At 59.5% G+C, this 15,625-nt stretch overlaps 1 protein-coding gene across 1 annotated transcript; it reads left to right on the forward strand.

Moving 5' to 3' along the window:
- The first annotated feature begins 164 nt into the window (after positions 1–164).
- LOC117644541 lies at positions 165–14,941 on the forward strand. The gene is made up of 21 exons (XM_034384090.1): positions 165–289; positions 1,425–1,457; positions 1,530–1,687; positions 2,044–2,361; positions 2,461–2,676; positions 2,968–3,905; positions 4,421–4,699; positions 4,780–4,978; positions 5,269–5,505; positions 5,610–5,881; positions 5,957–6,164; positions 9,648–9,915; positions 10,229–10,430; positions 10,775–10,895; positions 10,977–11,361; positions 11,467–11,655; positions 11,743–11,918; positions 12,225–12,545; positions 13,267–13,569; positions 13,856–13,994; positions 14,287–14,941. The coding sequence occupies exons 1-21, from the start codon at positions 250–252 to the stop codon at positions 14,847–14,849; spliced, it is 5,565 nt and encodes a 1,854-aa protein (XP_034239981.1). The 5' UTR covers positions 165–249; the 3' UTR covers positions 14,850–14,941.
- Positions 14,942–15,625: the final 684 nt, after the last annotated feature.

A 15,625-nucleotide genomic window follows, 5' to 3' on the forward strand; every position in this document is an offset into this window, starting at 1 on the left:
GCAGCCATGGGGCACACCCATGGGTGCGAGAGGGACAGAGCGGCGACGCTCTGTTCGGAGTCAGTGTACTGGCCACTAGGTGACAGCGCAGCTGACCCCTGACCCGGCCTGCAGCCCCCGTCGTGCTGACACCGACTGACAGAACTTTCCTGCGACCGTCGGCTAGAGCCAAGGCAAGCCAAGCTAGAGCCCAGCTGGCTGCTGCGGGAAGGGTGCTCGTTGTCAGTCTGTCTTTGCCAGTCGGACAAGATGGCCCTCTCCACCGTCGCCCTGGTGCTCCTCGTGAGCGGTAAGTAGGCCCAATTCGGGGAAGAAATTCGGAGTGTCGTGGAAGAAAGCAAGAACGACATTTCCAGACGCGTCATGAGGGCAGTTTGGTTTGAGGCGGGTATCATTCATTTGTTTCGTGTTGCGATTTACTGCAGGGAAGTTACCCTTCAAACAATCCATCCGCCAAGCTGTCAACGTGGCCTGCACGTTTGACTAACTAGGGGAACAATTTCTCAATCCACTGAAAGTAGCGAATTTTGTTTTTACAACAATTTACGCCCCATTAATTTTTTATTACGTTTGCGTGCTCTTTTTTTTCGAATTTTGATTGGTTTAGAGGGTGCCTATTTCGGTCGGAAACAGAAGACACCTATCGGGGGACACCGCTCCTGATGCCCTCTTTCTTCTTAGTGTGGTCGTCTGCCGCATAAGCTTCTGCTTCGTAATCTTTTTTCTTCTCTTTTCGGGCATTTTCGTCCCCTTTTCCCATTCCAACTCGACAACGTCACGTGATTAGCGGACGGTCCCTCGCTCTTAGGGTGCAGCGTGGACCCTCTCGCTCCCGGCACGTGCAGTAGACTGATTCTGCAGTGCTTCGTCTCTCTCTCTCTCTCTCTCTCTCTCTCTCTCTCTCTCTCTCTCTCTCTCTCTCTCTCTCTCTCTCTCTCTCTCTCTCTCTCTCTCTCTGATTCGGGCCCGTATCAACTGACCGGAGGCGCATGTGGCGACAAAGTGTGGAGCCAGCACCGGACTCGTCTTGCGCCCAGAGATAGTGGCCGGCAAAACGGCGACGTGGTCAAAACGGCTCCGAAATTATGAGCCAGCGTTTCGCGCGCGGCGACCGATTCTGCATGCGGCGCGTACACGTCAGTGTTGCCACATAAGTGGGCAAAAATTCCCACGATGTGCCGACAGGGTTGCCAACCTCGAGAGCGAAGCCTAGATATTGCCTGGCAGGCCAGGCTGAGGTTGGCAGCCCCGAAGCGGCGTTTATGAGGTCGAGTGGAGGCGGTCGAAACCCTGGACGCGTTTTGAGCTCCAGAGTCGCTAAATGAGACTCGAACCGAACGTGTGACCCCACCAATGGATTGCTTCTCGAGCTCTCCGAACGAGGAATCCCTCCCTAATACAATGGTCTGCTTTGCTTTTCGCAGCTATCGGCGCCAGCACCGCGACCAGCTCAAATGGTAAGCAAACACTTTGAGAGGAACGGCCAACAACTCTGCCTTTATTTATCCCTAATAACGGCGTTGCTGCAGGCGTCCAGTGGAAGCCCCGCCCGCGCATGGAGTACGAGTTCGAGCTGAACGGCCGCAGCCTGGCGGGCCTGCCCGCCCTGCAGGGCCAGTACAGCGGCGTGCAGTACGCCGGACGCGTGCGCGTCCAGGGCCTCACCGCCGACACCGCCATCATCCGGGTCAGCGTCCACGGCCACCCGCAGTGGGCCAGAAGACCGGTGGAGTCGGCCGAAACTCTAGACGCGTTTTGAGCTCCAGAGTCGCTAAGTGGGACTCGAACCGAACGTGTGACCCTACCAATGGATTGCCCTCCGAACGAGGAATTCATTGGTGGGGTCACACGTTCTGTTCGAGTCCTGTTTATCGACTCTGGAGCTCAAGACGCGTCCAGAGTTTTGACCATCGCCGAAGCCGGTCCTCTGGCCCACTGTGTGACTTCGGCCAAGTTTCACTTCGTCGAAAATTTAATTTTCTGGATATTTGATTTTGGTTACCGAAATGATGAAACTAAAGGTTCCTTTTCCGTTGTCCGCAGCTGGAAAAGATGTCCTGGTCCGCGCTCCACGCCCGCATGCAGTCGGGCTGGTGGTCCGCGGAGCCCCAGGGCAACGCGACCCTCTCCGGCCACGGCCACATGGCCTCCATGCCCATGCCCCTGTCCGGCTCCTCCGCCGTGGCGCGCTTCCACGACGGCCAGGTGCAGACCGTCCTGGTGAGCCGCGAGGCCCGCGACTGGGAGGTGAACCTGCTCCAGGGCGTGCTCGGCCACATGCAGATCCAGGCCGGCAGCAGCGGCAACAGCCTGCACGGCAAGGAGCAGCACAGCGAGCAGGGCGTGTACCGCGTCCTCGAGGTGAGCACGGGGCACGGGTTCGACTACCACCACACCACAGTCATAACATATTTTTTTTCGAAACTTGTGTTTAACGTGACGTTTCCTCACCTCCTCTAGAACGGCGTCTCCGGCCGCTGCATGGTGCAGTACGAGGTGTCCCCCACCAACGCCCCCGCCGAGGCGTCCGCCGCCGAGGCCAAGATGTGCGCCGGCAAGCCCTACGTCCAGATCACCAAGACCAAGAACTTCACCGACTGCGAGCAGTACGCTGAGCAGAGCCGCGGCCTCCCCCGCTGCTCCCCCGCCGGCAACTCTTGCGCTAGCCTGTGGGCTGTGAGTACACCGAGAGCCAGTGACGTGCTCAGAAGGGGCACTAGACAGCCGCCTCACAGTGGGCCTGAGGACCGGTGGAGGTGGTCAAAATCCCGGACGCGTTTTGAGCTCCAGAGCCGCTAAACAGGCCTCGAAGCGAACGTATGACCCCACCAATGGATTCCTCGCTCGGCTCGAGTCCTGTTTAGCGACTCTGGAGCTCAAAACGCGTTCAGAATTTTGGCCGCCTCCACCGGTTTTCCGGCCCACTGTGCACTGCAACTCCGTAACGCCAACCCCGTCCTCCCGCAGCGCAACACCCTGACCCAGCTGGTGGGCTGCGGCGCCGGCGCCGACCTGCAGCTGGTGCAGGCCGTCAGCTCCAGCTCCATGCAGGCCGAGCTGCAGACCCGCGAGGAGTCCCGCGCCGTGGTGCACAGCTCCGTCAACATGACCCTGGTCCGCGCGCAGCCCGTCCGCGAGCGCCTCGCCACCCCCAAGGACGGCGTCGTCCTCAACGGCCTCGGGTACCGCGTCGGCGGCAAGCAGGTCAACGGCGCCTACGGCCTCGACAGCGACTACAGCGACAGCAGCGAGGAGGGCGACGACTCCGTCGAGGTGATCCGCCACCCCCAGCAGCAGAACCAGGCCGCCAGCAGCGAGAGCAGCAGCAGCGACTCCGACGACACCAGCGAGTCCGCCAGCGCCGCCCAGAAGCACAAGAAGGCCTCCAGCCACAAGAAGAACTCCAACGACCAGCAGAATCACAAGTCTCAGAAGCACAAGAACCAGCAGGACTCTTCTTCTTCCGAGGAGGACAACAACAGCGCCAAGCACAACTCCCGCAAGTACAAGAACCAGCAGGACTCTTCTGCCTCTGATTCTTCTTCTTCTTCCGAGGAGGACAACGCCAGCGCCAAGCACAACTCCCGCAAGCACAAGAACCAGAAGGCTTCTTCTTCTGAGGAGGACAGCAACAGCGACAACAACGCTAAGCACCACTCCCGCAAGCACAAGAACCAGCAGGACTCTTCTGAGGAGAACAGCAACAACTACAATGCCAAGCACAACTCCCGCAAGCACAAAAGCCAGCAGGATTCTTCCTCTGAGGAGAACAACAACAGTGACAACAACAGCGACAACAACGCCAAGCAGAACTCCCGCAAGCACAAGAACCAGCAGGCTTCCTCCTCCGAGGAGAGCGCCAAACACATGAACGGCAGACTCAGCCGCAAACCCCGCAGTGCCAAGTAAGTCCGCAGAGGCCTTCTTTTCTCTCTCATTACCTCGTCCGCGCACCCGTAGTACAGCCAATATGTAGTCAAAAGTATAAAGTCCAATTCGAATAAACGTATTTCAAAATTTAAGTTGGCAGTTTTCGTTCAGAAACCCTGGAAAATAGCTATCGCGCCAGTCCTTAGCGTCTCCTCACTTCGAAGTGTTGCTCAGGAAAATTGATTGAAAACTAATCTGTGACCGTCCAGATAATTCAGATGTCCAACGTGGAAAAGCAAGTAGATTGAAAAGCACTACGGTTCCGGGGTGCGCGCCTTATGGGAGAAACACAAGAGCATTTCATCCGCAACGCGTTTTGAGCCCCAGAGTCGCTAAATGGGGCTCGAACCGAACGTGTGACCCCACCAATGGATTCCTCGTTCGGAGAGCAATCCATTGGTGGGGTCACACGCTCGGTTCGAGTCCAGTTGGCTCACGGCCTGCCTCCTGAGGTTGATGGTGCTGTTGACGACTGACGCCGCCCTTCCAGGTCCAACAACAACAAGCAGGGCAGCGACGAGGCCGCCGTCGAGGACGTGTTCGCCGGCGTGCTGTCCCCCGCCGCCGTGCAGCAGAACGCCACCCTGCGCGCCGCCCTGCAGAAGCGCGTCGCCGAGGAGGTGAACAAGGCCGGCGCCGAGCTGCGCCGCCAGGACGGCCCCGCCCCCCGCACCATGGAACGCGTGAGCATGGCCATCCGCGTGGCCCGCGCCCTGTCCGCCGACCAGCTGCGCGCCGTGCGCGACCAGCTCCACGCCCAGGAGGCCAAGTACGTCGTCGCGCTGCTCTGCTGCAGTGTGCCAAGTTTATCTTTTCGAAACTTTTAGTGACTTGCTGCTCTCTCTCCAGGGAGCTCTTCCGTGACATCCTCGCCATGTGCGGGTCCACCGCCTGCGTCCAGGAGACCGTCGCCATGATCAAGGACCGCAAGATGTCCGCCGTGGCCGCCCAGATGGCGCTCGCCTCCCTGGCCGACCGCGTCAGTGTGCCCACCCGCAACATCCTGAAGCACGTCCAGGACCTGTACCAGAGCAGCAGCGACCAGCAGGTGAGCGGGAACGGCAGCAAGTGGGTCGGAAGACCGGCGCCGGCGGCGAAAACTCCAGACGCGTTTGGAGCTACAGAGTCGCTAAGCAGGACTCGAACCGAACGTGTGACCCCACCAATGGATTCCTCGTTCGGAGAGCAATCCATTGGTGGGGTCACACGTTCGATTCGAGTCCCATTTAGCGACTCTGGAGCTCAAAACGCGTCCAGGATTTCGACCGCCTGCCTTCTGGCGACTGTGCGGAGGTACAAGTGTCGTGGGCGTTGCTGACGGCGTCGGTGGCGTTGCAGGTGAAGATCGCCGCCGCCCTGGCCGTCGGCAACCTGGCCGGGCGCGCCTCCCGCTCCGTGGCCGCCTCCGCCGCCGACTTCCTCGGCGAGCAGCTGGCCGCCGCCAGCCAGGCCAGCAAGGGCAGCAAGGCCGCCCTGCGCGCGCCCCTGGCCGCCGCCCTGGGCAGCACCGGCACCCCCCAGGCCGCCCAGGCCCTCATCAAGGTCGCCAAGAACGCCAAGAACGCCCCCTACCAGGTACGCACCCTTTTAGAGCCCAAGTGACTTCTGCAGGTCCGAATTTTAAAAGTTTTCTTCCCAAATCCTTGTTATTACTTTTCATCTTTCATGTTGGCTCGCAGCGCGCCCAGGCCATCCTCGCCCTGAGGGCTTCCGCCTCCCGCGCCCCCGCCGTGGTTCGCGACGCCCTGCTCGCCCTCTTCCACGACCCCACCGAGCCCGCCCCCGTGCGCATGGCCGCCGTGTCCCTGCTCGTGTACCTGCGCCCCTCCCTGCCCCTGTGGCAGCGCCTGGCCATCTCCACCTTCTACGAGCCCAACATGGCCGTCTGCAGCTACGTCTGGGCCACCATCCACTCCTTCGCCCAGCTCCAGGACCCCGCCTTCCGCCAGCAGTAGGTTCCTCTCTCGCACCTATACGGGACGACTCTAGAGATCGAGAGACACAACCCGGTATCGCTTGGTTCCAGGACCCAGTTCGCTCGCCTGGCCCTGCCCCTGACTCGCCGCTCCCCCCAGGGTGCTCACCTCGCCTTCAACGTGGTGGCCGCCTCCGTGGACGCCCACCTCGACCGCATGGTGCACGAGCATGTCTCCATGATGGCCCCCGCCGACGCCGCCAACGCCTACTACCGCCGCGTCGCCCGCCGCTCCGGTGTCTCCAGCCTGGACCAGGAGGTGGGCTGCTCTGGAACTCCAGTGCGACCCCAAGTGGGGTCGCGAAAAAATTTTGAGGGGCTCCCAGTCAACAAAACATAGTCCCGTGGACGTCCGAGGGACGTCCGGCCGGGACTACCCGGACCTCCCGGTCGGACGTCCGAGGGGACCTCCGGATGGCAAAGAAAACGCAAGGGGGGCTGACTCTCCCGAACCGTGTACGAAGTATTATATATTATAGGTATTATAGAGTATTATAGGTATTATTCCGAACATTTTATTTAGATAATTGTGTCGTTTTAAGTGGTTTTCCGTGTACCAAAGGTTTCCGAAATACGCAAGTTAGTTGAAAACAAGGATTCCGGCTTGCGCTCCTGAGCCTCAAAATACTACCGCGCATCTTTAAGAGCCTCAGCACCTTGTCATCAGCCTTAGCGCCATTTCCTTACTCTAACGATCCGTCTAAAAATCGCTGAACGCCTGTTCACCACAATTTTACAAAACTTTCTCATTTTGAACCCGAAACTGCACTAAATGTGCGGCATTTTTTGGTATTATGGATTATAGTATTATAGGTATTATACAAGTATTATAGGTCTGTGTACGAAGTATTATAGGAGTCAGCCCCCCTTGAGAAAACGCGTCCCCTGGAGGTCCGAGGGACGTCCGAACCGGACGTCCCGGGTGGACGTTCCGCGGACGTCCGCCGCAGACGTCCGTAGGGACTATCCCGGCGGACGTCCCTCGGACCACCGAGGGACGTCCCATGTTCAGCGTTAAAAATTTTGGTTATAAATTTGAACGCAAGTGTGTTAGCTTGACCTCAATTTGCCACTCCCGACCGTCCTTACCCTTCACCTTTCCCTTCGGACGATGAAAACTCGTTGCACTTGGGGAGAGTCGAACCTCCGACCTTCAGGTTGTGAAGCAGCGCACTTATCCACTGTGCCATGCCGCTCCCATGCATCATGGTGTGCAGTGTCTCGACTACATGATACGTCGCGTCCACCGTAGCGATGTCCCCGGCGGACGTCCTGGGGAGGTCCCAGGGAGGTCCCGCGCGGACCATGCCCGGGACCATATGCACGTCTCGTTTCACCCAGTGAGACATGACTTTGGACTTTTCCTTCAAAGTGTTGTCATCTCATCGAAGGGCCATGTCCGAACAGTATGTACCTGGGACGTCCTCAAGGAACATCCTCCGGGACTAGCCCGCTAGGACCAGCTTGGGACCACTGGCAGTCGGGCGTGTTGCCTATGCGCCAGGGGCCATGTCCCAATAGGACGTCCCTGGGACGTCCGCAAAGGATATCCGCCGGGATTAGCCCGGCGGGACAGGCCTCGGACCACTGGTACATCGGCGTTTTGCCCAAGCAACGCGGGGCCATGTCCCAAAAGGACGTCCTTGGGACGACCCAGGGACGTCGGCCGGATCTAGCCCTTCGCAACCTTTCACGGGTCCCGATGGGACGTCCGCCGGACCTATGGAGGACGTCTGCTGTCGGCTGGACCCGTCGGTTGCACCGGCCGGGTGGTCCGAGCGGACGTCCCTGGGAGGTACATGAGGGACATCCCCAGGGGACCATGCAGGGACCACTACAGGGATAGTCCGAACATGGTCCGTCCCGGACCGGGACTATGTTTTGTTGACTGGGCTGGGGTCGCGGTGGTTTCGCGGCTGGCCTACAGGCCAAGCACTGCCAGAAACATAAATCCGCAGAAACCAAGGGGGAAATCACTCATGAAAATGGTCGACCGACTATTACATTTTGAATCATTACAGACAATTACACCTATTACGCAAATTACAGATATTACATCGATATTTCTGCTATTACAGTACCATTACAGTGCAATTACAGCAATTACATCAATTACAGTAATTACAATCATTACGCCCATTACGCACCTATTACGCAATTGCACAGGAACTACCTATCAATTACAGCTATTACACTACTATTACAAGGCTATTACGCTGCTAGAACGGCCTTGTTTCAGCCTCCAGAGGGACTATTTTGTTCCGTGGGCACAGGGTATCGCTAGGTAGTACAGCAGTGGCACCTCAGCTGGTCGCTGTTGTTAGCTGTCTCGGGGGATCTCCCCCCCCCCCGATACCTTGAATACCGCTTGTTAAAGAATCAAACCGCCGCGGCCGGCCGGCGCTACCCCGCCGCGCCCAGGTAGCCGCTGGAGGTAGCCGTCTGGGCGCGCGGGGTATCGCCGGGCCGGGCTGGTCGGATTCTTTTGGAAGTGGTTGTACTATCTATTTAACAGATACGGTTCTCAACAACCCGTCCTGATAAAATTCAGCCCTTGCATCTTGCATCAATCATTTTCCATGAAAAAATTGGGAATTTGAATCTTGGCCGAAATATCATTTGACAAGAATGTCTTTTGGCCACAGGAACCTTTGTCTTTCCAATCAATTAATAGCTTGTACATATTAAACCAGATTAGGGTTTAGACTACCCCTCCTTACAGATTCAGCCCCTCGCCTGCCCCCACAAGAGACACCCCGTCCCCCCCTCCCCCCCACACACACACCCTAAACGCCACTTTCGGCTTGCTTTCGGCTCGATCCGGACGTTGGGTATTACTTTTATTGCAGCCAAATGACTTTTTCGCTGACTTTCGTGAATGTTTTAGTCATTTTCTGTATTTTTCTTCCCACATATTACACCTATTACACACCTATTACAGGCATTACAGGACCATTACAGGCATTACACCAATATTACACCCATTACATAGGTATTACACATTACAGGGCCATTACAGGGCCATTACAGACCCTTCGACCGACCATTACACAAGTGATTTCCCCCTTGGCAGAAACTGCTTCAAAAGTCGTGTTTTGTGCCGATTTTAAGCAGCCACTGCGTCCGATCCGAGGCGGGCCTCCGTACTTTCTCAACGGGCATTTGGTCTTTGGACCTTCCTTTAGCATGCCTTTTTTACGGAGTGCCATTATGCGCCTTAGTTTGGGAGCAGAATTGGTTCAAAGTTGATCAAAACGGTTAAAAATGCCTTTAAAGTCGGTTTTGATCAACTTTGAGGCAACACTGCGCCCAAACTAAGGCGCATAATGGCACTCCGCAACAAAGGCATGCTAAAGGAAGGTCCAAAGACCAAATGCCCGTTGAGAAAGTACGGAGGCCCGCCTCGGATCGGACGCAGTGGCTGCTTAAAGTCGGCCCAAAACACCATTTTTCAAAGGCATTTTTGACTGTTTTGATCAACTTTGCGGCAATACTGCTCCCAAACTAAGGCTCATAATCGCACTCCGTAACAAAGGCATGCTAAAGGAAGGTCCAAAGGCCAATTGCCCGTTGAGGAAGGACGAAATACCGCCTCGGATCAGACGCAGTGGCTGCTTAAAGTCAGCCCAAAACACGATTTTTCAAAGACATTTTTGACCGTTTTTGACGCAGTAGGACCCTAAGTTGCTCATGCGTAACTGCTGCAGTTTTTCTCATGGCGTTTCCCTGTGGCCGTGTGCAGGTCGACATGTGGGGCGCCAACCCCGACGAGCTGCTGCAGGCCGCCATGGACGCCGTGTTCGGGCGCCAGGACAAGGCCTCCGCCCGGCCCGTGGTGGACAACAAGGCCGTGCCCGCCTTCCACGCCACCAGGACCATCCACGACAAGCTGAGCATCGTGCGCCGCCGTCTGCAGGACCCCCAGGGCCACCTGCGCCTCACCCTCAAGCCCTTCGTCAACAACCTGTTCGTGCCCTTCGACAAGGACACCCCCAGCCAGATCGCCAAGGGTGAGCACTCGGGTTGTGCAGTGGTCTCGAAGACCGGTGGAGGCGGACAAAACTCTAGACGCGTTTTGAGCTCCAGAGTCGCTGAATGGGACTCGAACCGAACGTGTGACCCCACCAATGGATTGCTCTCTGAACGAGGAGTCCATTGGTGGGGTCACACGCTCGGTTCGAGTTTTCTCTAGCGACTCCGAAGCTCAATACGCGTCTAGAGTTTTGACTGCCTCCACAGGTCTTCTGGCCCACTGTGAGTTGCTTTGCTTGCAGCTTATGAGGAAAGTGACGTGCTTTGTGACCGTGCTTGCTTCCCCCGCAGCTGCCGGATCCCTGATGGACAAGCTGCGCTCCGAGACCCGCTTCCACGCCCAGCAGATGGGCGGCGAGGAGCTCTCCATGGCCGCCGTCACCGAGATGGGCTTCCCCGTCAACTTCCGCATCCAGGCGCCCTGGCTCGTCCGCGCCGAGGGCAGCGCCCAGGTGCACCGCAACCACTCCGCCAACGCCAACATCACCTGCATGTGAGTCAGCCTCACAGTGCGCCAGAAGACCGGCGGAGGCGGCCAAAACTCTGGACGCATTTTGAGCTCCAGAGTCGCTAAATGGGACTCGAACCGGACGTGTGAACCCATCAATGGATTCCTCGTTCGGAGAGCAATCCATTGGTGGGGTCACACGTTCGGTTCAAGTCCTGTTAAGAGACTCTGGAGCTCAAAACGCGTCTCGAGTTTTGGCCGGCGCCTGCAAGGGACGAGGTAGGCCAGCCCGCACGACACCCTAGTGCAGCGGGCTGGCCCACTGCGCAGGCGTTCTCCACCACCCGTGGCTTTCGGCCATCCGTCTGAACCACGGTGTTCTTCTTCAGCTACACCTCCGGCCTGTCCGCCCAGCTCTCCGTCCAGCCCTCCTGGACCACCCGCGAGTACCTGGCCGCCGTCAACGGCCACGCTCTCATCCAGCTGCCCGCCACCGCCGTCAGCGCCCAGGTAACCGTCGGGACTTCGGTAACCCTTGCGCCACTGGTGCATCGTGGTAAGCAGGTGGTGACTTTTGGCCGTGCTGTGCAGATGAACGCCACCGACGGCCGCGTGTCCGTCCGCGTGGAGCCCGGCCACGACGCCGGCTCCACCGTGCTGGCCCGCATCGCTACCCAGCCCCTGACCTCCGCCCTGGACCTGAGCCGCGGCGAGCTGGCCACCGAGAGCGGCGCCGCCCACAACGCGAGCCGCGACGCGCCCACCGCCCCCATGGCCGCCCAGACCGTGGAGCTGTCCCCCTGGGAGGACGTGTCCCTCAGCCTGCGCGCCCCCGTCGACAAGGCCGCCCTGGTGGCCTGGCTGCAAGACTCCCGCACCGTCCTGGGCTTCCCCGTGCTCGGCCGCCCCCTGTCCGCCTCCCGCATCGAGCTGGTGGCCGCCCGCCCCCGCGCCGTCAACGTCAGCCTCGCCCTCGGTAAGTCCTGCTCTCTCTCTCTCTCTCTCTCTCTCTCTCTCTCTCTCTCTCTCTCTCTCTCTCTCTCTCTCTCTCCCGTCACTTGACTTTGCTCACCCTTTGCAGTGAAGGGAGTGATGCAGAGCGGCGACCTCCAGGTCGTGTACCCCGCCAGCCTGCGTCCCAGTGACGCCGCCCCCGCTCAGCCCGAGTACCCCAGCACCACCACCGAGTACCCCAGCACCTCCACCACCACCCCCGCCCCCACCACCACCAGCACCACTGAGTACCCCAGCACCACCACCGCCGCTCCAGGTGATAACTTCAACCGATTAGCTGAAAATGATCTCCGGCTGACTGCAAACGGATTACTCTAATTTTGTGTTGTTTTCGTTTTCCCAGCCGTCGTCCGCACTCCCCGCGCCTCCAACGGCGCCCACGGCAGTCGCGGCAAGAACGGCTCCCTCTACGAGGACGACGGCGAGGTGGACTTCACCCGCAGCCTCTTCAACGCCACCACCCTGAACCCCTACAGCAACCGCGTCAACGGCAGCAACGAGCTCTACGTGCTGTCCCAGGTAAGGGCGAGATCCCTCTGCTGGTTTGCGGGCAAATCCACGTAGCGCAGTGGGCCAGAGAACCGGCGGAGGCGGTCAAAACTCCAGACGCGTTTTGAGCTCCAGAGTCCCTAAATGGGACTGGAACCAAACGTGTGACCCCACCAATGGATTCCTCGTTCGGAGAGCAGTCCATTGGTGGGGTCACACGCTCAGTTCGAGTCCCATTTAGCGGCTCTGGAGCTCAATACGCGTTGAGGGTTTTGTCCGCCTGCGCCGGTCTTCTGGCCCACTGCGCGCAGTCTCTGAACTCACCCCTGCCCCCAGGTGCTCGGCGGCATGTCCGGCGGTCGCGGTTACGTGGTCGGCGTCAACGTGAGCGCCGAGGCCGCCGCCGACAAGACCGCCAGCAGCTACTCCGCCTTCTGGACCTTCGGCGCCAACCTGGGCGGCCGCCTGGTGCGCACCGGCCTGTTCGGCCGCAGCGACGCCGACAACGCGCAGGTGGCCGCCACCGGCGCCGTGCTCAAGGACGTGCCCGCCCGCGCCGATCTCCACGCCGCCCTGCGCCAGCTGCCCGCCGTCATGGTCAAGGCCGAGTACGTGCAGGTCGACGCCAGCGCCGCCAAGAAGGTCGTCACCGCCGTGGTGAGTCAGCGGCCAACGTTCCAGTGCGGCCACCCTCGTGCCCGTAAGGTCATATGGAAGATAGGTCTGCGCAACCGAGATGCATGCTGGGAGACCGGGCAGCTAATCCCTCCCGAATTTGCGCAGACCTATCTTCCATATGACCTTAGTGCCCGTAGGCTATGTTCAAATCCCAACATTTTTACACGTTTTTACAGCTGTTAGATCAGCGTGGCCGGCTGGGCGCTGATCTTAATTTCCGGCGACTGGCGTTGGTCCGTTGGTCTGCTGGGTCTGTTTCCCATTTCCTCAGTCCCTTCTCATGACACAGTTCATCTCCAGGCCGAAAAACCCGCCTATTATTGCGCTCACGTTGTTCCCCGCTGTTCCCTTTGGACTCTGAGGCGTTTCCACCTTGTTCTGACTCGCACTGTGTTCTGCATGGGCTGCTGCGGCCGTAGCACCGCGCGCCGAGGCCGCCGGTCCAGCCCGGGGCTTGGGCGCCTCCCAGGGTTCCCAGCAGCGCGTACCTCACGACGACGCGGCCGCGGTCCAGGCCCGCCGCCCTCCCCGAGCAGCCCAAAGTGCTGACCTTCAGTGTACGTGTCGCGTGTGTCCAAGCCAACGCCCCGCCCCTAGCAGACAGCGCTCGCCAGTGTAGCCGCCGGTTCCTCCGTGAAATTCGCACACCGTGCCGCACGACGGCCGCGTTGGAGGTGCTATTGACGCGTTGCCGTTGCAGATGGAGACCGACCGCAGCGCGGCCCAGAGCCGCCGCCTGCAGCAGGCCGCCCTGGAGCAGTACTGCGTGCCCAAGGACGCCAGCCACGCCAAGAACGCCAGCGTGGCCGTGAGCCGCGCCTGCCGCGAGGTCCTCGGCGCCGCCAACACCCCCGACCAGTTCAACGTGACCCTCAACTACAACAGCGCCGCCGACGAGTCCTGGGGCGGTGCCGTGCACGGCGCCCTGCAGGCCGCCCGCGCCTACCTCTGGAACCAGGGCAACATCATGGTGGACACCCTGGCCGCCGGTAACAACAACGAGGTGCGTGTGGAGTGAAGAGGGCGCACGACGGGCCAGAAGACCGGTGGTGGCGGCCAAAGCTCTAGACGCGGTTTGAGCTCCAGAGTCGCTAAACAGGACTCGAACCGAACGTGTGACCCCACCAATGGATTGCTCTCCGAACGAGGAATCCATTGGTGGGGTCACAAGTTCGGTTCTATTTAGCGACTCTGGAGCTCAAAACGCGTGTAGAATTTTGACCGCCTCCGCCGGCCCACTGTGGAGCGTGGTTCGGATGCCCTGACGGTGTGGTGTTCGGTGTGTGCAGCTCGGCGGTGGCATCACCGTCCAGGCCGACGGCACCCTCAACGGCTGGCTGCAGACCCCCCGCACCCTGACCAGGATGGCCGGCGCCAAGGCCCCCGTCGCCGGCACCCTCATCCAGGCCGCGCACAAGGAGACCGGTGGTGAGTAGATTCCCGTTGTATAGTGGGCCAGAAGACCGGTGGAGGCGGACAAAACTTTAGACGCGTTTTGAGCTCCAGAGTCGCTAAACAGGACTCGAACCGGACGTGTGACCCCACCAATGGATTCCTCGTTCGAAAAGCAATCCATTGGTGGGGTCACACGTTCCATTCGGGTCCCATTTAGCGACTCTGGAGCTCAAAACGCGTCTGGAGTTTTCGCCGCCTCCACCGGTCTTCTGGTCCACTGTGCGTTGGCCACCCTTTATCTCTCTAACTCGTGTCGCTGTTGCAGACTTCTGCGGCGTGAGCGCCACCCGCCTGGTGACCCTGGACGGCGCCATGGGCGACATGAAGCTGGGCGACTGCTGGCACGTGCTGGCCAAGGACTGCTCCGGCAAGTCGCGCGTCGCCGTGCTGGCCAAGGCCGACAAGGGCAAGGCCGAGCACATGGAGGTCGAGATCAACATCGACAACTACCAGATCGCCCGCCTGTTCCCCGACGGCTCCGCCACCCTGAACGGCCAGGCCGTCTTCAACAGCAGCGACAACGCCGGCGCCGCCGTGGCCGTCCGCGACGCCGACGACGTGGACGTGCTGCAGATGGTGCGCGGCGAGGACGGCGCCGTGAACGTGAAGCTGGCCGACCACGGCATGAGCCTCGTGTACGGCAACAGCAGCGTCGTCATCCAGGCCGGCGCCTCCCTGCGCGGACGCCTCTGCGGCATGTGCGGCAACTTCGACGCCTCCGCCGCTGGCGACATGCTCAACCCCAAGAACAAGGCCGAGAAGACCGTCCAGGCCTTCGCCGACTCCTACGCCATCAAGGACGCCCAGTGCAGCAAGGGCCGCCAGTGAGCGAAGCCCCGCCGCGCGCAGCCACGCGCCACGCGCCGATGATGTCCACTGCATTGTCAATTTAGCTGATTAAACAGAGCTGACATCCCGCACCCGTGGTCTCATTGTACCTTTCACGAACTCTCTCACACACACGCACAGTGGGCCAGAAGACCGGTGGAGGCGGCAAAAGCTCTAGACGCGTTTAGGGCTCCAGAGTCGATAAATGGGACTCGAGCCGAACGTGTGACCCCACCGATGGATTGCTCTCCGAACGAGGAATCCATTGGTGGTGGGAGGCTAAATATAAGTTTGGGCCAGTTGGAGATAAGGGCAAGGTAAGATTCTGCCAGAGGTCTGCGCGCGGACCCGATGATAACCCGACCGGCCCTTGCGTGTCCGACGAGCTGCCTACCTCCCCGGCGGTGCACTGGTCCACTCTGGTCATTTTCTAATCTCCCTGACCTCGATTCACCGTGCCATTTTACGTGGCTCATTTTTAAAACCCATCCACCATCGGTTTAATTTTTCTCTCTATTAGCTTGAATAAACACAGGGAAATTAATCCACTATCCGGAACAAGCACAAGTTGGCGAAGTGTCAAATGAGATGGTCGGCGTCGCACAGTGGGCCAGAAGACCGGTGAAGGCGGCCAAAACTCTAGACGCGTTTTGAGCTCCAGAGTCGCTTAACAGACTCGAACCGAACGTGTGGCCCCACCAATAGATTCCTCGTTCGGAGAGCAATCCATTGGTGGGGTCACACGTTCGGTCCGAGTCGCATTTAGCGACTCTGGA

Source organism: Thrips palmi, unplaced genomic scaffold (assembly GCF_012932325.1).
Source record: "Thrips palmi isolate BJ-2018 unplaced genomic scaffold, TpBJ-2018v1 HiC_scaffold_18, whole genome shotgun sequence".
Lineage (NCBI taxonomy): Eukaryota > Metazoa > Arthropoda > Insecta > Thysanoptera > Thripidae > Thrips > Thrips palmi.

Excerpts from the sequence above, each read along its gene's own strand:
- LOC117644541 (XM_034384090.1), top strand. The coding sequence starts at position 250 with ATGGCCCTCTCCACCGTCGCCCTGGTGCTCCTCGTGAGCG. Across the intron at positions 290-1,424 it reads CCTGGTGCTCCTCGTGAGCG|CTATCGGCGCCAGCACCGCG; the intron begins GTAAGTAGGCCC and ends TGCTTTTCGCAG. Across the intron at positions 13,995-14,286 it reads CGCGCACAAGGAGACCGGTG|ACTTCTGCGGCGTGAGCGCC; the intron begins GTGAGTAGATTC and ends TCGCTGTTGCAG.